This window comes from Lemur catta, chromosome 18 (assembly GCF_020740605.2).
Source record: "Lemur catta isolate mLemCat1 chromosome 18, mLemCat1.pri, whole genome shotgun sequence".
NCBI lineage: Eukaryota > Metazoa > Chordata > Mammalia > Primates > Lemuridae > Lemur > Lemur catta.
In genome coordinates this window covers 32,477,816-32,499,434 of record NC_059145.1, presented here as the reverse complement: position 1 = coordinate 32,499,434, position 21,619 = coordinate 32,477,816, and the positions used below count along the sequence as shown (strand labels likewise).

Genomic DNA, 21,619 nt, shown 5'->3' with positions numbered 1-21,619 from the left:
AGGGCAACAGAGTGAGACTCTGTCTCAAAAAAAAAAAATATATATATATATATATATATATGTATATATATATATATATATATGCCAACTTGATCATTCTAAAGAATGAAAAGCCTGTTGTGATTGTCTTCATTACCTTATAACAAATTTTTAAAAACTATGAATGTTCTTTTGTGTACAGATGTACTATTTGCATCTTTTAATATTTCCACTGAGTTTGTTTGCCAAATAAATTGTTTAATGTGTGCATAGTTCTTTCCCTCAGTAAGATCTATATTCCTTTGTTTTGACAATTTTGCCAATCTTTAATGGAAATTTTTTCTTTTAGTTTCTCCTGCTCTCTCCTACCTCTTAGTGACTGTATAGATCAATATCAACTATCTTTAGATTGAGCCCATTGTGTGCATTATTAAATAGTATGTAAGGCTTTAAACATAGTGACCTTGTTCTTTATTTCCCACAAATGTGATCCCAATGATTTCCTTTTGTGGCAAACAAGGCTGTTATTATATGGGTGAGGTTTTTTAACTATCAGAAATAAAGAGTGGTGGTACAACTATTTTGTTGTTTCAGCTGATCTCAGGATGGTTTAAACTAACATTTTGTGAGGAAAATAATAACCTATAAAGTGTAGTCAGAGTATTGCATTTTTAAAACATAATATCCCCTTGTTCTGTTCCTAATATGCTAAAATACATGGCATTTGTATAATATATAATTATTTTAAATATTGGAATTAAAATTTTTTATATCCTTTGAAGTAATTAAAGACCTCTTGGAGTCTGAAAGATTGAGTTTGGGGTCACTATCTGTTCTTTAGTATCAGTTATTTAAGTAGGAGCCTCAAAGATAAACTCAAATGCTTCTTGCTGTGATTAACATACTATGAGAGGGAAAAATAATCAGAATTTTCTTGTTAGCCTGTCAGTTTTGGGGTGTAAGAAATAGGTTAATCGCTGCCAAATTAGAATTTGGTGTAGGCTTTTAGTAGCCTCATCTCTCAGAACTGTAATGTTCTGATGATCTGTTTATTTCACATCTTGCTGAGATTCAGAAATCTAGTTTACTTTGTTCTAAATTCTCAGTGAAGGATTGTCACAGTTTGGAAGCATTTAAGAAAGATATAATTCTAGCTGTGTTTTGTGTGTTTTGTAATGTTCTGATTATATTTTTAAAAATTTCTCCTTCCTACCTTTTTCTGTCCTTCATAAAGTTATCTCTGTTCCTATGTAGAGAAATAAAAATACTTTTTCTTTCTCCTCTTTCCCTTGTGAGCTGGCCCTACAAGAAATATTTATTAAAAATGAATGTGTCTGGAATGTTACTTGGAAGATAGAGAAAATCCTGGCGAATTCATAACATTTGTAAGACCTTTGGGTAATATGTTGGAAAGTTTCATTCTAGCTTACATGTGAGATTTCAATTTGGTGAAAACATTTCCCACTTTGCTATGCATTTTCCTATAGCGTATGGATAAAATTATATTTTCTCCTTTGGTGACACAATTTAAAAATTCTACCTTCTGATATGTGTGGTGCTTTGCTTAGTCATGAAGCCAGAAAGGTTATATTAATATAAATAAATAAATTCATATCGAACATGCATATAAAGACTAAGTTCACATACTCCAAGAAACAACTGAATTGTTGGTGGCAAAAGTGAACAAGTCATGGGTCTCCCTATTTCTAGTGACTCCCACTGCAGTTCATCCTACACACAGCTGCTAGATCATCAGAGCTGTTAGAATAATCTTCCTAAAACAATATTTTCACCAAATCCTTTAATATTGCCTCTGTCTCAAGAAATACCAACTCCTTATTCCAATACCTAAGGCCCTCTCTTTATAAGCTCACTCTGTCTATCTTGCATTTCTACAACCGTTCCTTCATTTGGTTTTGGTTACCCTCTGTGGGCCTGAACTATATATAAATTTGCTGCAATACCTGTTCCTCTTCCTCCTCCTCTTTCTTCTTGCCTTTTCATTCTGATTACCACCCTCACTCATAAATGCCTCCTTAGCAACTGATTATGCCTAACTGTATTTCCCACCAGCCTCTCAGGATTTTGGTACTTAATTCATATTCTCCTAATTTATTCTCAGTTTAGGGTTGCTCTCCATATAAGCAACCCTATGGATGTGTAATCTTTTTTTTTTTTTTAATTATTTTTTTGAGATAGAGTCTCGCTCTGTCACCCCAGGCTAGAGTGCAGTGGTATCATCATAGCTCACTGCAACCTCAATTCTTGTGCTCAAGCAATCCTACTACCTCAGCCTCCTGAGCAGCTGGGACTACTGGCCTGGATGTGCAGTCTTTCCAAGATGGGTGCCAAGTAAATGTAACAGACTAAATGATTTGCTGGCTGGGTGCGATGGCTCACGCCTGTAATCCTAGCACTTTGGGAGGCTGAGGCAGGAGGATTGGCTTGAGGTCATGAGTTCGAATCCAGCCTGAATAAGAGGGAGACCCCATCTCTGCAAAAATAGAAAAATTAGCCAGGCGTGAGGGTGCGTGCCTGTAGTCCCATCTTCTTGGGAGGCTGAGGCAGGAGGATCGCTTGAGCCCAGGAGTTTGAGGTTGCAGTAAGTTATGATGATGTCACTGCATTCTAGCCCAGGCGACCGAGTGAGACCCTGTTAAATGAAATGAATGAATAATAAATAAATAAATTGCCTTAATGATGGATTTAGAGTTGAAATTGGCTCTATGTAATTGCTTCAGGTAAACTTCATAAATGAAGTGGACTTTCATAAGAAGTTAGGAATCAAAGACCAGGGAGTGTTTAGTCTTAAGTAGGGAAAGGAGGCAATGTGGAGGTTTTGTAGGAATAGCAGTATCAAATCTGCAAGGGGATTTAGAGAGACCGAATACCCTCCAACCCCCATTCTCTCTTGCTTTATTTCTTTTGTTTTTAAGAGATGGGGTCTTGCTATGTTACCCAGGCTGGACTTGAGCCTCCTGTAACTCAAGCAATACTCCTGCTTTAGCCTTCCATATGGCTGGGGCTACAGGTGGTGCCATGACATCCAGCTTCGATGTCTTTTCTTATTGGATCCAGGCATTTAAGAAAATCTCCATTAGGTCACTGGATGACCACAGAAATAACAGAACGAGACTTTAATGACCACATATGGCAAGGAACATAGTCCTTGCAAAAAATAAGTCAAAAGTCACTAAACAAGTGGCTGACTGCCACCTTCGTCAAGTAACAACAGCAATCCCTGGGGAGAGAGAAGAGCCTGACTTCCAGAGTTACCACATTACAATATTTAAAATGTTCAGAAAAAATGAATAAGCGAATAAAAAATTAAAACATACAAAGAAACAGGAAATTATGGCCCATTCACTGGGGGGAAAATTGACAGAGACCATTCTTGGGGAAGCCCAGACGTTGAACTTACTAGACAAAGACTGTAACTATCTAAAATATACTCAAAGAACTGAAGGAAACCAGGGACAAAAGAACTAAAGGAAATCAAAAGAATGATGTGTGAATTTTGATAGGGATTATGTTGGATCTGTAGATTGTTTTGGGTACTATTGACACCATAACAATATTATCTTCCAATTCATAAACATAGGGACGTCTTTATATTTATTAATATTTACATCATCTTTAATTTCTTTCAGCAATATTTTATAGTTTTGAAACATTCAAGTCATAAGTCTTTTACCTCCTTGGTTAAATTTATTTGTAGGTATTTTATTCTTTTAGATGGAATTGCCTTCTTAATTTCCTTTTTGGATTCTCAATTGCTGGTGTTTAGAAACATAATTGCTTTTTATATGTTAATCTTGTAAGCTGGAACTTTGCTGGATTTGTTTATTAGTACTAATAGTTTTGTTTGTGGGTTCGATGGGATTTTCTGTATATATGATCTTGTCGTCCGTGAATAGACATAGTTTACTTTGTCCTTTCAAATTTGGGTGCCTCTTATTTCTTTTTCTTGTCTTTAGATCTTCCAGTACAGTGTTGAATAGCAGTGGTGAAAGTGGGCATTCTTGTCTTGTTCCTGATGTTAGGGGGAAAGCTTTCAGTATTTTACCATTGAGTATTATGTTAGCTGTGGGTTTTTCATAAATGCTTTTTATCTTGTTGAGAAAGTTCCCTTCTAATCCACGCTTTCTGGGTGTTTTTTATCATGAAAGGATGTTATATTTCATCAAATGCCTTTTCTGCATCAATTGACCTGATTGTATGGGTTTTTTTTCCTTTTTTCTATATATGTGGTTTATTTATGCACTTTTATAGTATAAAATAATTTTTTAAAGTTGAACCGCCTATGATAAATTCCACTTATTAAGCAATGCCAGCCACTTCTCTCGCCTGAGTGAGTTCTGAGTTAGGCAAAACAAAGATGAGAGCCTTGTATCAGTCCTTCAGATAACTCCCAGACAGGTTGAAACAGACAATAATTTGTGAATAAGGTTTGCTCTGCTTCTTCTGAAACCAGGTACCAAGTTGTCTCAGTCTGTGTTGCTATAAAGGAATAACTGAGGCTGGATGATTTATAAAGAAAAGAGGTTTGTTTGCCTCACAGTTATACAGGCTGTACAAGAAGCATGGTGCCAACATCTGCTTCTGATGAAGACCTCAGGAAGTTTCCACTCATGTTGGAAGGTGAAGGGGAGCTGGTGTGTGCAGATCACATGGCAAGAGAGAAAGAGAGAGAGAGAGAGATAGAGGAAGGAGGTGCCAAACTCTTTTAAACAACCAGCTGTTATGGGAGCTAATAGAGTGAGGACAGTACCAAGCCATTCATGAGGGATCCACTCCCATGACCCAGACACCTCCCAGTTAGGCCCCACCTTCAAAGTTGAGGATCAGATTTCAATATGAGATTTGGAGGGGTCAGACAAACCAAACTGTAGCACAGGGTGTGACACTGGGAATGCAGGCTGATGCTTTCAAGACTATTTGTGTTAAAGAGGGGGATGGGACAAGGGTAAGTAATGCCACAAAGCTTACCTATCATATTTTAGTTGCCTTTTTTTGATTCAGTGTATATTTGGTTGCTGTAAACCTTTCTGTTTTCCAGGGCTCTAACAAAGTAAGTTCTGACAGTTTCTGCTTGTTTTTCAGTGTTTCTGTTGGGGGACAGAGACTTGGAGCTTCCTACTCTTCCATTTTGCAGGTGTCACTTTATTACTTTGTGATTTTTAAGAATTTCATCCTTTTTACCTTTTATTTCTCTTAAGGCATTATTTGTTACATTTAATTACTCTTGTGATCCTTCTAATTTGTATTTACTTCTGAGATGAATTTTTCCTTCTATTTCTATTCCTTTGAGTTCTTTCACCTTTTCTAGGCTTTTGTAATTTTGATTTATATTGCTCCTTCATGTCTTGAATTATTTTTCTAATGTCCTTTAGCTTGTTTTGAAATAGGATGTTACAATTTTGATCTGTTCCCAAGGTCTGTCTTTCAGATGTTATTCTGCTCTTTATTCTTTTCTTTTTTTAAATAACTGTATGGGATATGACCTTGATACTTTTCTGTTGCTTATTTTTATATGAAATTAGTTTCCCTGAACTTTAAAAAGGGGTCATGGTTCAGGGTAATTTTTCAAATTCACAGAGCTCCCTCTTCTGTTGTTTTTGTAAAATGTTCAAAAATATGGTGGCTTCCTTCTCCACTTTTATCTGAACCTTTTCTTTCCTTGTTTCTGTTTTCCCTGTACTACTCAATTTTATTTCCATTCCCAGCAGCTTTCCCTCAATATGGAGCCCTGTCCTGGAAGGTAGCTGTGGTTGGTAGGTTGGTTTTAAGAGTTTATATGGCTCAAACTGTTCCAGCCTTTTTTAGGAAGTTACCTTGTACTCACTTGTTATTGGATTAGGTAACCTTTCCTATTCTCTTCTTACACTGGCCTCTATACTCTCTAGTGAATACCTGGTGGCCGTTTTGGTTTTGTCCTCAAGTCCCTCAAATGCCCCCTTTGCTTCCCTATGTATCCTGAATAGATTCCATGCAGGTCTTGTGGCTGTTGGTGGTTTTCCCACTCATATTTTGAGATTGGTGTGGATACTGTCTCACCTACTTTTGTTATCAATGTTGTGCATGGGATTTTGGTTTTGCTATCTTAGTCACTCTGATTTTAGGTGGTGATTCAGGCAGATTAAAAATCTATATTGTACTGTCTGCCATCTACCCCAAATCCATTCTGCATTCATGTTTAAAAAACGCCCCTGTATTGGCCAGGTGCAGTGGCTCACTCCTGTAATCCCTACTACTCAGAAGTATGAGGTGGGAGGATCATTTGAGCCCGGGAGTTTGAGGTTGCAGTGAGCTATGATTGCACCACTGCACCTCAGCCTGAGCAAGACTCTGTCTCTAAGAAAAATAAAGCTAAAATAAAAATTAAAAACAAAAACAAAGAAACTCCTCTGTATGAACTCAGAGTTTATGGCCTCTGGCCTATGGCATGTCTACTATGTTTGTGTTTCATTCTGGAGCTTTAGTTCAAATATTATTAACCTGTAGGTATTTGGATATTGCAAAACCTATCAGTGTAAAAGGGTTGAAAAGAAGCAGTGCATTGTGATAGTGGAAATGAAAAGTATTTACAGAGTATAGCAAAGTTGAAAGTGATGCAAAATGCATGTGTTTATGGAATGAATTAATCTATAGCAGGAATTTTCTGAAGGCCAAAGAGCAAATTATGCAACCTGTGAAATGCTGTTCCTGTGTCATTAAAGTTAATCAGCAAGAGACAAGGACACGTGACTGTTGGGACAGGGGTAAATCTTTTAGTTCAAGAATCTCCATTAATACCTGATTTTGGGGAGCTTAAGATTTATTTAGGTGGCCGGGCGCGGTGGCTCACGCCTGTAATCCTAGCACTCTGGGAGGCCGAGGCGGGCGGATCGTTGGAGCTCAGGAGTTCGAGACCAGCCTGAGCAAGAGCAAGAAGACCCCGTCTCTACTAAAAATAGAAAGAAATTATATGGACAACTAAAAATATATATAGAAAAAATTAGCCGGGCATGGTGGCACATGCCTATAGTCCCAGCTACTGGGGAGGCTGAGGCAGGAGGATTGCTTGAGCCCAGGAGTTTGAGGTTGCTGTGAGCTAGGCTGACGCCACGGCACTCTAGCCTGGGCAACAGAGTGAGACTCTGTCTCAAAAAAAAAAAAAAAGATTTCTTTAGGGGAAAGCAAGGAGTTGATAAAAGAAATAAAGCCTGAAAATAATGACCGTGGAGCTGTTAAACTTTGGCCACAAGCCACAGAGGGTTTTATAAATTCAGGGCTCCTTCCACACCTGCCCAGCATCAAAGTGAATGTGTGGTGGCTGATGCAAACACAAGAGCTGCTAGGACATTCCTCAGGCTACTGGGAAAGAAAGTTAAGGCATCAACTGGGGGGTGTGTGTGTGTGTGTGGTCCAAACTGATTTCCTTTAAGGGGGAAGGAAAAAAAAAATAAGCCTGATAGAAGGTTTATTAACATAGAGGAGGACGGTATTTCTGGTTCGAAAGTGACAAAGTATCAACTAATATACCTACTTGCTGGAAATGCACCCAGGGACTATAAGCATAGTCCATTTCCAGGCCCTTGCAAATAAGTTGACATCTTTATACCTTTAGGAACCTATCCTGATAGTAGATAGAATAACTTGTGTAAAGTGTGGACTGAATAATGGCAAATTGTTTCTTATAGGAGATGCAGAACCATTATTTTTAATATCAGTCTTTCAAAACAGCAAAGGGCAGAAGGTTAAATCCTATCAATGAAAATATTTCTGCAGGGAACTAAACTGAAGTCGTCTAGCGCTCTAGCTATACACAAGCGCAGAGATCAGGGACATGAGTGGAGGTTAGTGTGACTGATAGGAATAAGGGAGGAAAAGAGTGGGAGTGATTTAAGTTCAGAGAGGGAACGGGGACCAGATCATGTAGGGCTTTATAGGCTGCATTGGTAGGGACTTTGTATTTTATTCTAAGGTATTTGGAAGCAAGCCATTAGCAGGTTGACAGCAGAGGAAGAATGAGCAACTAGTGTAAATTATGTGTTGAAGCTTAAATGGAGGCCAAAGTACTGTGATGGTAATACAGACGTGTCAGAACAAAAAGAACCTGGGTTGATATTAATTTAAAATTTTTTAAATTTGAAAATGTGATCATATAGGAGTTACCGACATGAGGTATTGATGTTGATATATACATATATATCTCTCTATATACTGTATGTATACATTTCTTTTTATTTTTCAACAAAGTTTTGCTAAACAATACTGGACCATATTTCATGTATCTTTATTTCTATTCTGTTCTCTTTTATGTTAAAAAAATGCCATTTTCAACCCACTAAATTGACCTAATAACCCACTAATGGATCAGAACTTGAAATTTGAAAATTACTATAAATCTAGTATAATCTCCTTATTTGACTTGCTCAGGCATACATTACTGAAAATAACCAAATCAGAATCCTGACATTGCCACATTTCCCAAGAATGTATTTATTAAAGATCAAAATAAAACCCAACTCTCTTATACAGTGCAACAGTAAGTTCTAGTATAGAAAAAATTGTGAGGATAAATGTTTTTTCGTGAAAGTATTGCCTGTCCTTATCTTCCTGGTGTGAAATGTTAAGGCCTGTAAATTTCAAATAGACTTGTAAAATATTAACACAATTTTCTTTATTAATCGTCTATAATTAAATATGTAAATTGCTAGCCAAAGTAACAGTCTGTTTGGAATTATAAACAGATCATAAGTCATTTATAAACAGCTTGGTGGTCCTTAAATTGTCACCTAGGAATTAATGAAATGAAATATTATTTTCCCCTTTTCTGCAAATTGCTTAGTCTTTTATCGTGTTTCAGTTTGGAAGAGAGCTGTGGGAGGACTGAAGGATAAATGAAACATAAAGGTTGGTGTGAAGTAATGGGGGGAAATGGCCCTTTTAATTCTCTTATTTGAGTCATTGCTCCTGTGTTCTCTAGTTGTGTGACCTTTGGAAAGATACTTAACATGCCTGCATCTCACTTTTCTCATTTATAAATGAAAGTAATAATATCTTTATCATAGCTTTAATGTTAAGGTTAAATGGAAAGCCTGATGACATAAAGTATATTTTAATATATACTGAATTAGGTGTCTTTCCTTTCTTCCTTAGGAAGGAGTTCAGTAAAAATGTGTTGCTAGAATAAGTAGGGCTGAAGAGTGCAGAAAAATGCAAAAAGAAAGCTATCTCTTTTTTTATTGGTTATTCTCTTCCTAGTAAGTTTATTGCATCTGATCCCAGTTGTTCTGAATTTCTTTTAGGATTGGTAAGTGATAAACAGGTAGACTTCCTGTGCCTTCTGCTACCCCTTCCCTTTTTAAAGAGGGAAGATTACCCAAGTGATGCAAGGCAAGTTTGGGAAGCCAGGAAGTAGTATCTTTATAGTTGATTCCAGTATTTTAGTTTCTGGTGGCTCAAATCTGCACAAAGAATTTATTGAAGATGTGTTGGTTAATGGGGTAGCTAATTGATAGCTATTAATTTTAGGTGTTGCCTAAAACCAATTGCCCTTGCCTGTGCAATAAAGAACATTTCCCTTAATTTAACCCAGACATCCTAGGAACAAAGTTACAAAGTCAGAGTGAGATGGAAAGATAGAATTTTGTCTTCTGGCTTTTTCTTTTTTAAACAATAGCTTTCTTGAGATATACAATTCAGTGGTTATCACTACATTATTCACAGAGTTGTGCAACTATGACCACTAATTTTATAATATTTTCATCACCTCAGAAAGAAACCTTGTACCCATTAGTACCCATTCCCCATTCTCCTGCTGCCCCCTCAACCCCTTTTTGTACTTTTTGTCTCTATGGATTTGCTTTTTCTGGCTGTTTCATGTAAGTGCAATCATATAATATATGGTCTTTTGTGACCGGCTTCTTTTACTTTGCATAATTTTTTTTTTTTTTTTGAGGTAGAGTCTCACTCTGTTGCCCAAGCTAGATTGCTGTGGCGTCAGCCTAGCTCACAGAAACCTCAAACTCCTGGACTCAAGCGATCCTCCTGCCTCAGCCTCCCGAGTAGCTAGGACTACAGGCATGCGCCACCATGCCTGGCTAATTTTTTCTATATATATTTTTAGATGTCCAGCTAGTTTCTTTCTATTTTTAGTAGAGACGGGGTCTTGTTCTTGCTCAGGCTGGTCTCGAACTCCTGACCTTGAGCAATCCTCTCACCTCGGCCTCCCAGAGTGCTAGAATTACAGGTGTGAGCCACCGCGCCCGGCCACTTTGCATAATGTTTTAAAGGTTCATCCATGTTGTAGCATGTATCAGTACTTAATTTCTTTATATTGCCAAATAATATTCCATTGTTTTTTTGTTTATCCATTCATCAGTTGATGGACATTAGGGTTGTTTTTACTTTTGGGCTATTATGAAAAATGCTGCTATGAACATTCATGTTCAAGTTTTTATGAGGACATATTTTTTAGTTCTCTTTCTTTTTTTTTTTTTTTTTTTTTTGTGAGACAGAGTCTCACTCTGTTGCCCGGGCTAGAGTGCTGTGGCGTCAGCCTAGCTCACAGCAACCTCAAACCCCAAGCAATCCTTCTGCCTCAGCCTCCCGAGTAGCTGGGACTACAGGCATGCGCCACCATGCCCAGCAAATTTTTTCTGTATATTTTTAGCTGTCCAGATAATTTCTTTCTATTTTTTAGTAGAGACGGGGTCTCACTCTTGCTCAGGCTGGTCTCAAACTCCTGACCTCAAGCGATCCTCCCGCCTCGGCCTCCCAGAGTGGTAGGATTACAGGCGTGAGCCACCGCGCCCGGCCTTAGTTCTCTTGAATATATACCTAGGAGTGGAATTGCTGGGTCATATACTAACTTTATGTTTAACATTTTGAGGACCTAACAAACTGTTTTCCAAAGTGACTGTACCATTTTATCTAGCTGGATTTTAAATCACCCAGTTTTAGTTTTTTTTTTTTAAATCCAAGGAATGAGTTTGATTTCATATTAATACATATAAAAAGAGAACCTTAGCTGAAATGAGTGGTTTGAGTTGATAGGGGAAAAACCCACCTGCAGTAGTTTGCAAAGTTTTGGAAGTATTTTTTTAAAAGTAGGTTTGATGGGCAACATAGTGACACCCCATCTTTAAAAAAAAATTAAAAAATTAGCAATTAGTTGGTTGTGGTGGCATATCCCTATAATCCACCCTACTTGGGAGGCTGAAGTGGGAAGAGTACTTGAGCCTAGGAGCTGGTGGTTACAGTGAGCTATAATTGTACCACTGCGCTCCAGCCTGGGTGATAGAGCAAGACCCTGTCTCCAAAAAAAAAAAAAAAAAAAAGTAGGTTGGAATTATTATTATTAATCTCTGGCTTTTTCTTCCTTTTTTTTTTTTTTTTCCAGTTTTATCTCCAAGACACTAAAAGTAGTAACGGTACCTTTATAAATAGCCAGAGATTGAGTCGAGGCTCTGAAGAAAGTCCACCATGTGAAATTCTTTCTGGTGACATTATCCAGTTCGGGGTAGATGTGACGGAGAATACACGGAAAGGTACGGGTATGGATCGATTTTTCCTATTATTTATCTTAAGATTATTTAATTTTTTATTTTGTTACTTAATGTTACAAAACATTGCGTACTTTTATATGCTTGTAAAAGTAATTTAAATATAGCATTATATGCAGTGAAAAATTAAAAGTCTCCTACTTCTGTTGTTCTTCTAAAGTTTTAAATTCTGAAATGTTAATAATTTATATTGCTCATCACATTATGAAAACATAAGGCACTGTGGTGTCAGTTAGGAAGCAGTTGGCTGCAATGACAGCATACCCAGTCAAGACAAGCTTAAACCGTAGGATATTTATTATTAATGAGACTTAATGAAAAGTCTGGAGTCAGGTTCATTTTGTTCATTTGACTCAATGATATCTTTGGGGATCCAGGGTCTTACTGTCTTCCTGTTCTGCTATCCTTAATGTGTTCTCTCATGTGTTTGCTTGTTGACTCGTTGTTGAAAGGTGATAGCTACAAGTCCTAGGCATCACTTTCCTCACACCAGTGTCCCAGGCAAAAAGGATAAGGTGGACAAAATAGCTTTTTGTGTGGCTCTTTTTTTATGTTGAAAGAACAATCTTTTGCAGAATCCTCCTAGCAGATTTCTCCTTGAGTCTCATCGGCCACACGGGTAGGTAACATACATAGCTACCTACAGCTGCAAAGAAGCCTGGGAAGTTATTTACCTGGTTAAGGGAGAAGAAAGGAGATCTATAATTGGCATAGATCAGTTTTGATTTATCCCTCTAGGTTGTGTGTGCATTGTTACCCAAACAAAATCAGAGTTTTGTTAGTAAGAAAAAAGAGGGAAAAACTGTGGAGGTAGGCAGCTAATATTACCTATCACAAATATAAAATAAAATTTCATGTCTCACAGTTTTTGAAACTAGAAGTTCTCTAACTAAGTAAGTGTAGACTGGTCTTTATTTTTATAATTCTGAAGCTTCCCAGCTCTACCTAGTTCACTGTCTACTTTATGACCATGAAATTTTATGGCTAAATTATAAAAGCAAGTGGATAGAAACCAAAAGTGTACTGTTCCACTGTATTAGTTTAATATGGACAATGCAACCATTTGGCAAGTTTCCACTTTCGTTTCTCTGAACATACTCTGATATGGTAATACACTAAGTCATCAGACTCTGACATTTTGCACCATAAAAGTGGTGATGGTGGTGGTGATGGTGATAATAGTGATGATGCTGCTGACGTGTGTGCATTCATGTACACATTTGTGAATATACTTTCACTGATGTTGCAACAGCAGTATTATTGTTACTGGGTTTTGTTGGCCTCCTCAGGGAGTTAGGTTTTGATATTTGGATTTGGATAGGGCCAACGTCTTAGGATTTTCCATTTAAAAACTAAAAAGAAAGATTGTATTTTGATACAAAATAATGACTAGTACTTACTAAGAGAACGCAACTTATGTATGACCATACTGGGAAAAGCTGCATTAGACACTCATATCTACTGCTGCCATATCACATCTCCTCTGGTACCATTTCATCCAGCAAATAGTAAATTGAATTCAGTAAACCACCTGTGAGTAACCCATAGTGAAGAAGAGAATTTGATTACACTGCCTTTCTGTCTTAGAAATGTCTATCTTCTCGGCTTGCATAACCTGAAGAAAATTATTAGGTGTTAATTAATAATAGGATGAGGTAATCACATACATTTAGGGTGTACTTAGTTAACCTAAGGTAAGCAGGACTTCTCAGGCCCTTTAAATATGCTAACATATATACAGATTTCCAAGGGAGTGGTCATTATAGAATGCATCTCTTTCCAAACTTCTTCCTATTCTTCTTCCCCATTTAGCTGTGAGGGACACTGTTAAGAAAATGCTGTCGAAAGCTAAGAGGATGACCCTCCTATTCAGGGTTTCTCTTAGTATAATATTTCAGGAATATTAGATTCTTGCACTGTTCTTTGAAACTTTACCTATCTTTCATGCCAACTTTAAGGAAATTAAATAAAGAAAAATTTCTTCATCACTTAAAATGTTGTTTCTTTTGAACTTACTGGCTTAAAAAAGTTGACTTATGTTAGTACAGGCTCTTGGAATACAACTGTGTTACCAGCTGAGTGCTACCTGTTTAAGCAGGTGCTAGGAAAGAAAGTTTAGATTTTTATCCTGTGCTAAACAGTACTGTTATAAACTTTATATCACTTGGAAAATTCTCCTGAAATTATACAACACTACTGGATAACCTCTGGATCAAAGAAGAAATCAAAAGGGAAATTTCAAACTATATTGAAAGGAAAGGAGACTTTTATACCAAAATACAGTAAGTCCCTTAGATAAAATTTGTAATCTTAAATTCCTTCTGTTTTAATGAAGAAAGACAAATAATAAAGGAACTTGGCATTTATTAGAAAAAATTAGAAAAAGAACAACAAGGAAAGCTGGAAAGAAGAAATAAAAAGCAGAAATTAATGAAACAAACAAACAAAACCCTAGAAGGGTAAAACAAACCCAAATGCTGTTTTTTTAAAAAAGAAAACAATAAAGTGGGCAATTCATAAACTTTGATGCATTAAGTTAAAAATACTAGCAGAAATATACAGGAAGAGGAGTGGGAAAGGAGGAATAAATACAAATACAGTATATACTAAAAGAATTCTAAGAGAATATTGTTATGCCTACTAATGGCAAAGAAAAAAATACTAGAGTAAATTGATATTGTCTTAGCAAAATTATCCCAAGAAGTGTAAAACCTGAATAAATCAATTTTCTAAAAAGAGACTAAGAAGTTATTAAAGATTCACCATTGAAAAGATACCAGACACAGAGGGATTCACAGCTGAATTTGATCTTGTTTTAAAAAACAGATGAATCCCTTATTATTTAAATAATTCTAACATAAAGGTGGAAGCTCTCAAAATCCTTTAAAGAAGGCAACATATCATTAATGAGAATATCTGATACAATACAAAACTATAATTAATTTCACTTGTGACAATAGTTGAAAAATTCCAATTAAGAAATTAGTAAATTAAATTCAGAAATAAAGCTAGAAATAGAAATTCAGAAATAAATAAATAACAAAGTAGGGTTTATTTGAGGTATATAAAGGTGATTTGATGTTAGGAAATCTATCAACATAATTCACAAACTAAAGCTGAAAAACCGTGTAACTGTATAACCAATAGTTGTATAAATGAATAATCAGTAGCTGTTGAAGAGACAGTCACTCAAATTCAGGAATTACCTGTAACAAAAACTCTAAATAAATAGGATGAAAAGAAAACTAAGTAAAATAAAAATTATAAGTAAAATAGAATAAAAATAGCAAAAATACAATATAGCTGTGAAAATGTATGGACTAAATTTTCATATAGCAACAAGGATGAATCTCAAACATCATTACAAGCAGATTGCAGAAGGATGTGTATGGTATAATCCACTTACATAAAGCAATACTATAGTGCTTTTGAATACATTTATAGTAAGGATATGAAGTTACATACCTGAATGATTAAAAATAGTAGTTTGTGAGGATTTATGAAAGGATTTTTTTTGCATTAGTATATATATTACTAAAAACAATGGAAGCATAATTTAAAAATTGCCCATTATACACATATTAAAAAGAAGAAATTAGAATTATGTGAATTACAGAGTTTCTATAAGATATATTGCTGAGTAAGGAAAGAAATTCCTTTTAATAATTTCATTATTTTGAAAAGTCTCACCAATCCTATAAATATATTTGTATATGATTTTATGAACATGAGGAGGAAGCACTTAATGTATACTGTGTCACTAATGTGAGTTATCTAGGAGTGTGGGTGGAAGGAGTAGAGAAGAGAGAGGTAAATTAAAAGTAAGACGGGGCTAATAGAACAATTAATAATCCTTTAGTATGTATTACATATATGTAAAATAATTTGTATAAAAAGAAATTTTAGAAAAACAATATATAATATGTAAAATATTATATATATCAGATTTTCTTAAAAAGATAATATGAACCTAATGCCACTGAACATATCAATTTGTATTAGGGTCTCTTCTACTTTAAGCTCTCCAAAACAATCTGGTTTTGATGTTTGGCTTTCCATGTAGTGTGGCTTCAGGGAGAAAATTCACTGGTCAGGCATGTACGGATAACCTGCAGTATAGATATAAAATATCATTGTAAACAAATAGGGTGATATTCTAGTAGATTTTTAAAAAGAAAGGAAGGAAGGAAGAGAGCAAGTCAAGGCTTAGCAACCCAACCACTGGCCACTCCTCTGTTCTCACAAATTGCTCAGATGGAGAATGGGTTTTCCGGGTCACACACCATTACTGTAACCCTGTGTTGCAAAGCTTGATACTAGGATCCTTTATCTGTCCTTTGGAACTCATCATTGGCCATTTCAAAGGCCCTCTTACCAACTTCTCCTTTTCAGCTGCTAGGGGAAATCATAAAGCTGATTTAACACAGACTCCACCAAATTCACTGGTTAACTAAAGGAACCTTTTTGATGGAATGAAAATCTTCTTTTGTTCATTTAAAAAATGGATTCTCTGCCCAGGCTATGCACCAGAATTATCTGCAGAGCTTTGTAAAACTACAGATGCCTAGATTCCACCTTTCGGTCCTCAGAAGGAATATTACCAGGTGTGGGGTGTGAGTCTGTTGTACAACTGCTCAGTTAAGGTCCTGGCAGCAACTTTTTTCTATGCTTTCCCCTGTCTTTCAGTACCAAATTTCCCTTCTTGTCTTGTCTGCTGTGAATCCATTCTTATAGATTCTGTATTGCCAGCTGTTAGCTGGCTATTTCTTCTTGAATGTCCTGCTGTTGCCTTATAATTACTCTGCCCAAAGCTTAATTTCCCCTTCAGACTACTTTACTGACTTCCAAATTTCTTTATTGCTCATCATTCTCCCAAACACTCTAGATCAGAACCTCACCATCTTTTCTGAATTCTGTGTCTTCCTTACCTCTAACAGTAGTGCCATCCTGTGGTACCCAACCCCTCAGCTGCAGCCCAGTACCAGTCCATGGCCTGTTAGGAAACAGGCCACACATCACCGCCTGAGCTCCATACGACCCTCCCCCGACCTACAACACCCCCCATCCCCCACCCCCACCCCTGGTCCGTAGAAAAATTGTCTTCCATGAAACTGTCCCTGTTGCCAAAAAGGTTGGGGACCGGTGATCCTAGACCATTTGCCTCCTTTCCCTGCTGCTTCCTGTTTTTCCAGTTGCCATCCTAGAGTACTATACCATACTCTGGTACAGTACACAATAGTGGCCATCATACTCTGCCAATCTACTGCCTCCAGAATATTCTTCTATTACAGTTTTATTTATGTCATTTTCCTGCTCTTAGAAGCCTTCAGTGGCTGTGTCATACTGCAGAACAAAGTCTGAAAGGCCAAATTGTAAACTTGTAGCCCTTAAAAATATAGACTCAGTTTAACCTTTTGATTTTATTTCCCATTACTCCGTTTAATATATGTTAAGCTGTTAAAATGGATTATTTAGATGTAAGATGGTACATGGAAAAGGTTCTTTTGAATTCTGGCACTGCCACTTAACCAAACATGTAGTCTCAGCAAGTTTCTTTAGCCTCTTTGACCTTAGTTGGCTCATCTGTAAAATAGGACGTAAAAATAACTGTTTACATGGTTTGTCATAAGTCGTTAACATGTGTTCTTAGCATGGAGCCTAGCCTCTAAAGAGCCTTGAACTGTAGGTTCTTTACCTCCTACATCCAATTTCTGTCAGCTTCTCTCTTAACATGTACACGCTCCCACTTCCTTTTCTTTTCCTGTTCCCTTGCTCATGCTGTTCTCTCTGCTTTGTCTTCCATTTCAAAATTTTTTGTTTGTTTTTTACTTTTTTCATAAAGCTTTCCCCTGCCTTATCCCATTCCAAATTCCTATAGTAGTGTTTTGTACCTCTTGTAGTATTTGCCCCCCTTTTATTTGCCTTTTGTTGTTATGTTAGGTGTTTCTGGTTTGTCCTCTCTACATTGAAGTCTCTTCAAAGACAGGGACCTAGTAATAATCATCTTGGTTTTCCCCATTATTCTTAGCATATTGCTTGTAACCAGCAGGTTCAGTAAGTACTTATTGAGCAAACAGGTAAACCCAGAGAACCACTACTACTCATGAGGGAGTCAAGAAATAAGCCAGTGAGCAATATCACTGCATAGTATGCTAGAGAAATAAAATAGTAAGTGAATCCACACGCCTAGAGAAAGGGCTCTTCCCACTAAATAAATAGGTAGAGACAAGACTCTTGGAGAAATAGTTGACTTTGAGTCTAGGGCAATAAATGTACAAATGGAGCTTAGAAGATTTATCTGAAAACAATGAAGCTATCTAAGGCTGCTGGCATTCTGTCGAAAGAACTCCTAGAAGTTGATGTTAATGAGTTCCCGCTGATCAAAGATGGATAGTTTGAACATTAAATCATAATAGCAGTGGATTGAAATATATCAAATATGTTCAAATCTATGAGCTTACAATCATACTAAAAATGAATAAAGATTGGATTACCTTTGGAAGAACTTAGGAAACCAATTTATCATTCTGAAACATGTAAGTAAATAAAGAGAAAGAATAAAGTATTTATCCTGCCTTTCTTGTAAGAATTACATCTGAGGTAAACAAATACTTGAAGACGGAAAGTTTTTTTTTTTTTTTTGAGACAGAGTCTGACTCTGTTGTCCGGGCTAGAGTGCTGTGGCGTCAGCCTAGCTCACAGCAAACTCAAACTCCTAGGCTTAAGCGATCCTCTTGCCTCAGCCTCCCGAGTAGCTGGGACTACAGCATGCGCCACCATGCCCGGCTAATTTTTTTCTATATATATTTTTAGCTGTCCATATAATTTCTTTCTCTTTTTAGTCTCGCTCTTGCTCAGGCTGGTCTCGAACTCCTGACCTCGAGCGATCCTCCCGCCTCGGCCTCCCAGAGTGCTAGGATTACAGGTGTGAACCACCGCGCCCGGCCAGGAAAGTTTTTTGATAGCTGAATTAGAGCTCACAAATGAAGACAGAATGAAAGAATATCAACTTTTAAAAATCAGAATTAAAAAAAAAATCAGAATTAAGAGAGTACTTGTCAGCTAACTTTCCCTGCCTCTTCTCTAACTTAAAAAAAGAAGCCCTAAGAATTAGAAGCTTTATGAAGCAACAAAATTTGGGATTGAAAGTTTTTGTGACTATTTTACAGGAGTATCCTTTATCCAAAATGCTTGGGACCAGAAGCATTTTGGATTTTAGATTTTTTTTTAATTTTAGAATATTTACAAATACATAATGAGATATCTTGGGGATGGGGATCCCAAGTCTAAACACAAAATTTAATATGTTTCAGATACACCTTATATACATAGCCTGAAGGTAGTTTTATGTGATATTTCAAAATTATTTTGTGCATGAAACAAAGTTTTGAATACATTGTGACGGTGAACCATCACATGTCAGGTGTGAAATTTTCCACTTTTTGGTGTCATGTATGCACTCAGAAAGTTTTGAATTTTGGAGTATTTCAGATTTCAGAGTTTTGGATAGAGCATTCTCAACCTGTACCTTAGACTGCAGTCAAAAAGCAATTTTAAAAAATCATTCCCCAATCTAGAAATATTAACACTTCTCATTTTGCTCTTGATTTTTAAAATATTTCTTTGGATTTTAGGGTTTTATTCATTGTCCTTCCTATTGCTGCCAGTCATTTTAAGAGATTTTTCAAACTGCTCTTAAGTGTGGAATAGTATTGACCTTTGTACTCATTATAGAAATGGAGATAGAACCAAACTACAACATACCTCAAAAGTTTCAGTCTTCCAGTCCGGTTCCTCAAACAGGTTTTAAACTTATCAAAGTGAACATGTGGTGTTTGTGTGAAGAGGCAATAAGAAAGGCTGGGTGCATACCACAACATAAATATAGTAACTCAAAAGCAAAATAAATGGTCTTTAAGATTATAGAGGAACAAAACAGACAAATGGTAGTAAGCTTGTGTAGTCTTCACCCTGGTTTTTAATAGACTCATAGCTATAGCAGGTAATGGCATATTTTTCTTCCACCTTGTTTCCTCAATTCAGACACCTGGTTTTCATGTTTTAATGTTTCTGAAATTTGCATGTGGCTTATAATACACATGTATATTTAAGGCAATGTTTCCGTGGTTCCCTTACCCTCCCCAAGAAGCTGTTTAAATTGTATTTTACAATTAATTTTTTCTTTGAATTGTGGAACACAATAATGTTTCTGGGCACTATTTGAGAGCAAAATATGTTTTGTTTTGTTTTGTTTTTTGAGGCAGAGTCCCACTCTGTCACCCTGGCTAGAGTGCCGTGGCATCAGCCTAGTTCACAGCAACCTCAAACTCCTGGGCTCAAGCTATCCTTCTGCCTCAGCCTCCCGAGTAGCTGGGACTACAGGCATGCGCCACCATGCCCGGCTAATTTTTTTTTTCTATATATTTTTAGTTCTCCAGCTAATTTCTTTTTATTTTTTAGTAGAGATGGGGTCTCGCTCTTGCTCAGGCTGGTTTAGAACTCCTGAGTTCACGATCTGCCCGCCTCAGCCTCCCAGAGTGCTAGGATTACAGGCGTGAGCCACCGTGCCCAGCCCAAAATATGTTTTGATAGTGCTTCATAGACTGCTTTAGAGCAGTATTTTCCATAGTACTTTTGTCATAATATCAGTTCCTATGTTAAGTGTTCCTATAACGAGGTTAGGGGAAGACTCAAATGTCAAATAAGTTTGGAAAATGCATGTTACTTTTAGAGCTTCATAATGGGCAAAAGCAGTTTAGGCTCTGAGAAAGCCCATGGCTAAAACCCAAACCAAACCAAACCAAACCAAAATGAAACAAAAAAACCCAAAACTTTTAAATTTCTTTTAGCTGAATTATTTCCCAAATTCATCTGACACTCAAGGCATTTTTTGTTAACACTTGCTAGCACTCTGTTTTGGGAAATGCTGCTATGTGTAGTTGATTAATGTAAGTATTAGAACAAAACATTTTCGTCTGGTTGCTTTAAATACTTGCCTGTTGCAAATCAAAAAGATAGCTAACATTTGTATGCATCTGTGTTTCTAGCTGTCGTAAGAATCATTTAAAAGGCTGGGTTGGCTGGACTAAGTTGTAAGCTTAGTCAGAGATGGTCTTTTTTTAAAAACTGCCTTCAGCATTGCAGCAGCACTATACTGCTCAGTCAGTACTAGCTCTTGATTCACCTTATAGGTTTGTACATCAGTCCATATGCTGAACTTCACTACAGTTTTATTCTGTAACTTGTTCTATTTTTCTTTTTTAAAAAACAACTCTATTACCAGTTTAAATATATTGGTAAAGTGTAGGTATTGCTAGATCTTCATATTGTATTGTGCTCCTTTATTTATTGTAGGCAATTTGTAGTAAATCTATGGGGGAGCCATAGAGCTGGGATAAATCCATCTCTTTCCTGTCTTCTGCCAGGGAGGGGAGGGGGCTAGGTAATTCCTGCAAATGGAGATGAACCCTGTTTTCCTCAAATAAGAAATATCTTTACCCTTGAATAATGGAATCTGTAAAATATTAGGCAGACATGTTCTTCAACATATTCAGTAAGCATTTGTTAAATGCCTACTATGTGCCACATGACTACTAAGTATATAGGTTTTAAAAGTGAGAAGCAAACAATCCTTGTTGCCCTCAAAGAGTGGAATCTAATTGGTGAGAAAACAGTTGTGTAAATGACAAATATTCACAATGCAGTGTGCTTAGTGTTATAAGAAGTAGATATAGGAGGCTCTGGGACATTTAATTCGGATACTGAGCTTTGGTAAAGGAATTAGGAAGTCTGAGCCTGGAGGATAAGTAGCATTTGCTTTTGCAGGCAAGAGGATAGAGGACCTCACTGACAGAAGGGACAGCTTGTGTAAAAGGCATGGAGTTGTGAAAGGTAAGGTGTTTGGAGATTGTAGGTAGCTTGGCATTGTATAGGATACATAGAGGATGAGACCAGAAAGGAAGGAAGGAACCCAATGGTTCATGGCTGTGACTGCTGTGCTAGGCAGAGAGTTTAGAAGACTGTCCAGTGGATGGTTCTTCATCTGTGATAGCACTTTTCATATAATGAATTAAATTGTTAATGAAAAT

General features: G+C 36.7%; 1 protein-coding gene across 35 annotated transcripts in view; it reads left to right on the top strand.

The window, feature by feature from the left end:
* Positions 1–21,619, top strand: part of LOC123623575 (sarcolemma associated protein) — a 132,205-nt gene that overhangs the window by 45,517 nt on the left and 65,069 nt on the right. For 22 of the 35 annotated variants that reach the window (XM_045530830.1, XM_045530831.1, XM_045530820.1 and 19 more), the window contains exon 2: positions 11,369–11,516. In XM_045530830.1, the coding sequence (XP_045386786.1) occupies positions 11,369–11,516 (148 nt within the window). Of the gene's footprint in view, positions 1–5,005; positions 5,135–11,368; positions 11,523–21,619 lie in introns of those variants that run through there. The other 13 variants (XM_045530819.1, XM_045530808.1, XM_045530811.1 and 10 more) reach the window with 2 other exon arrangements.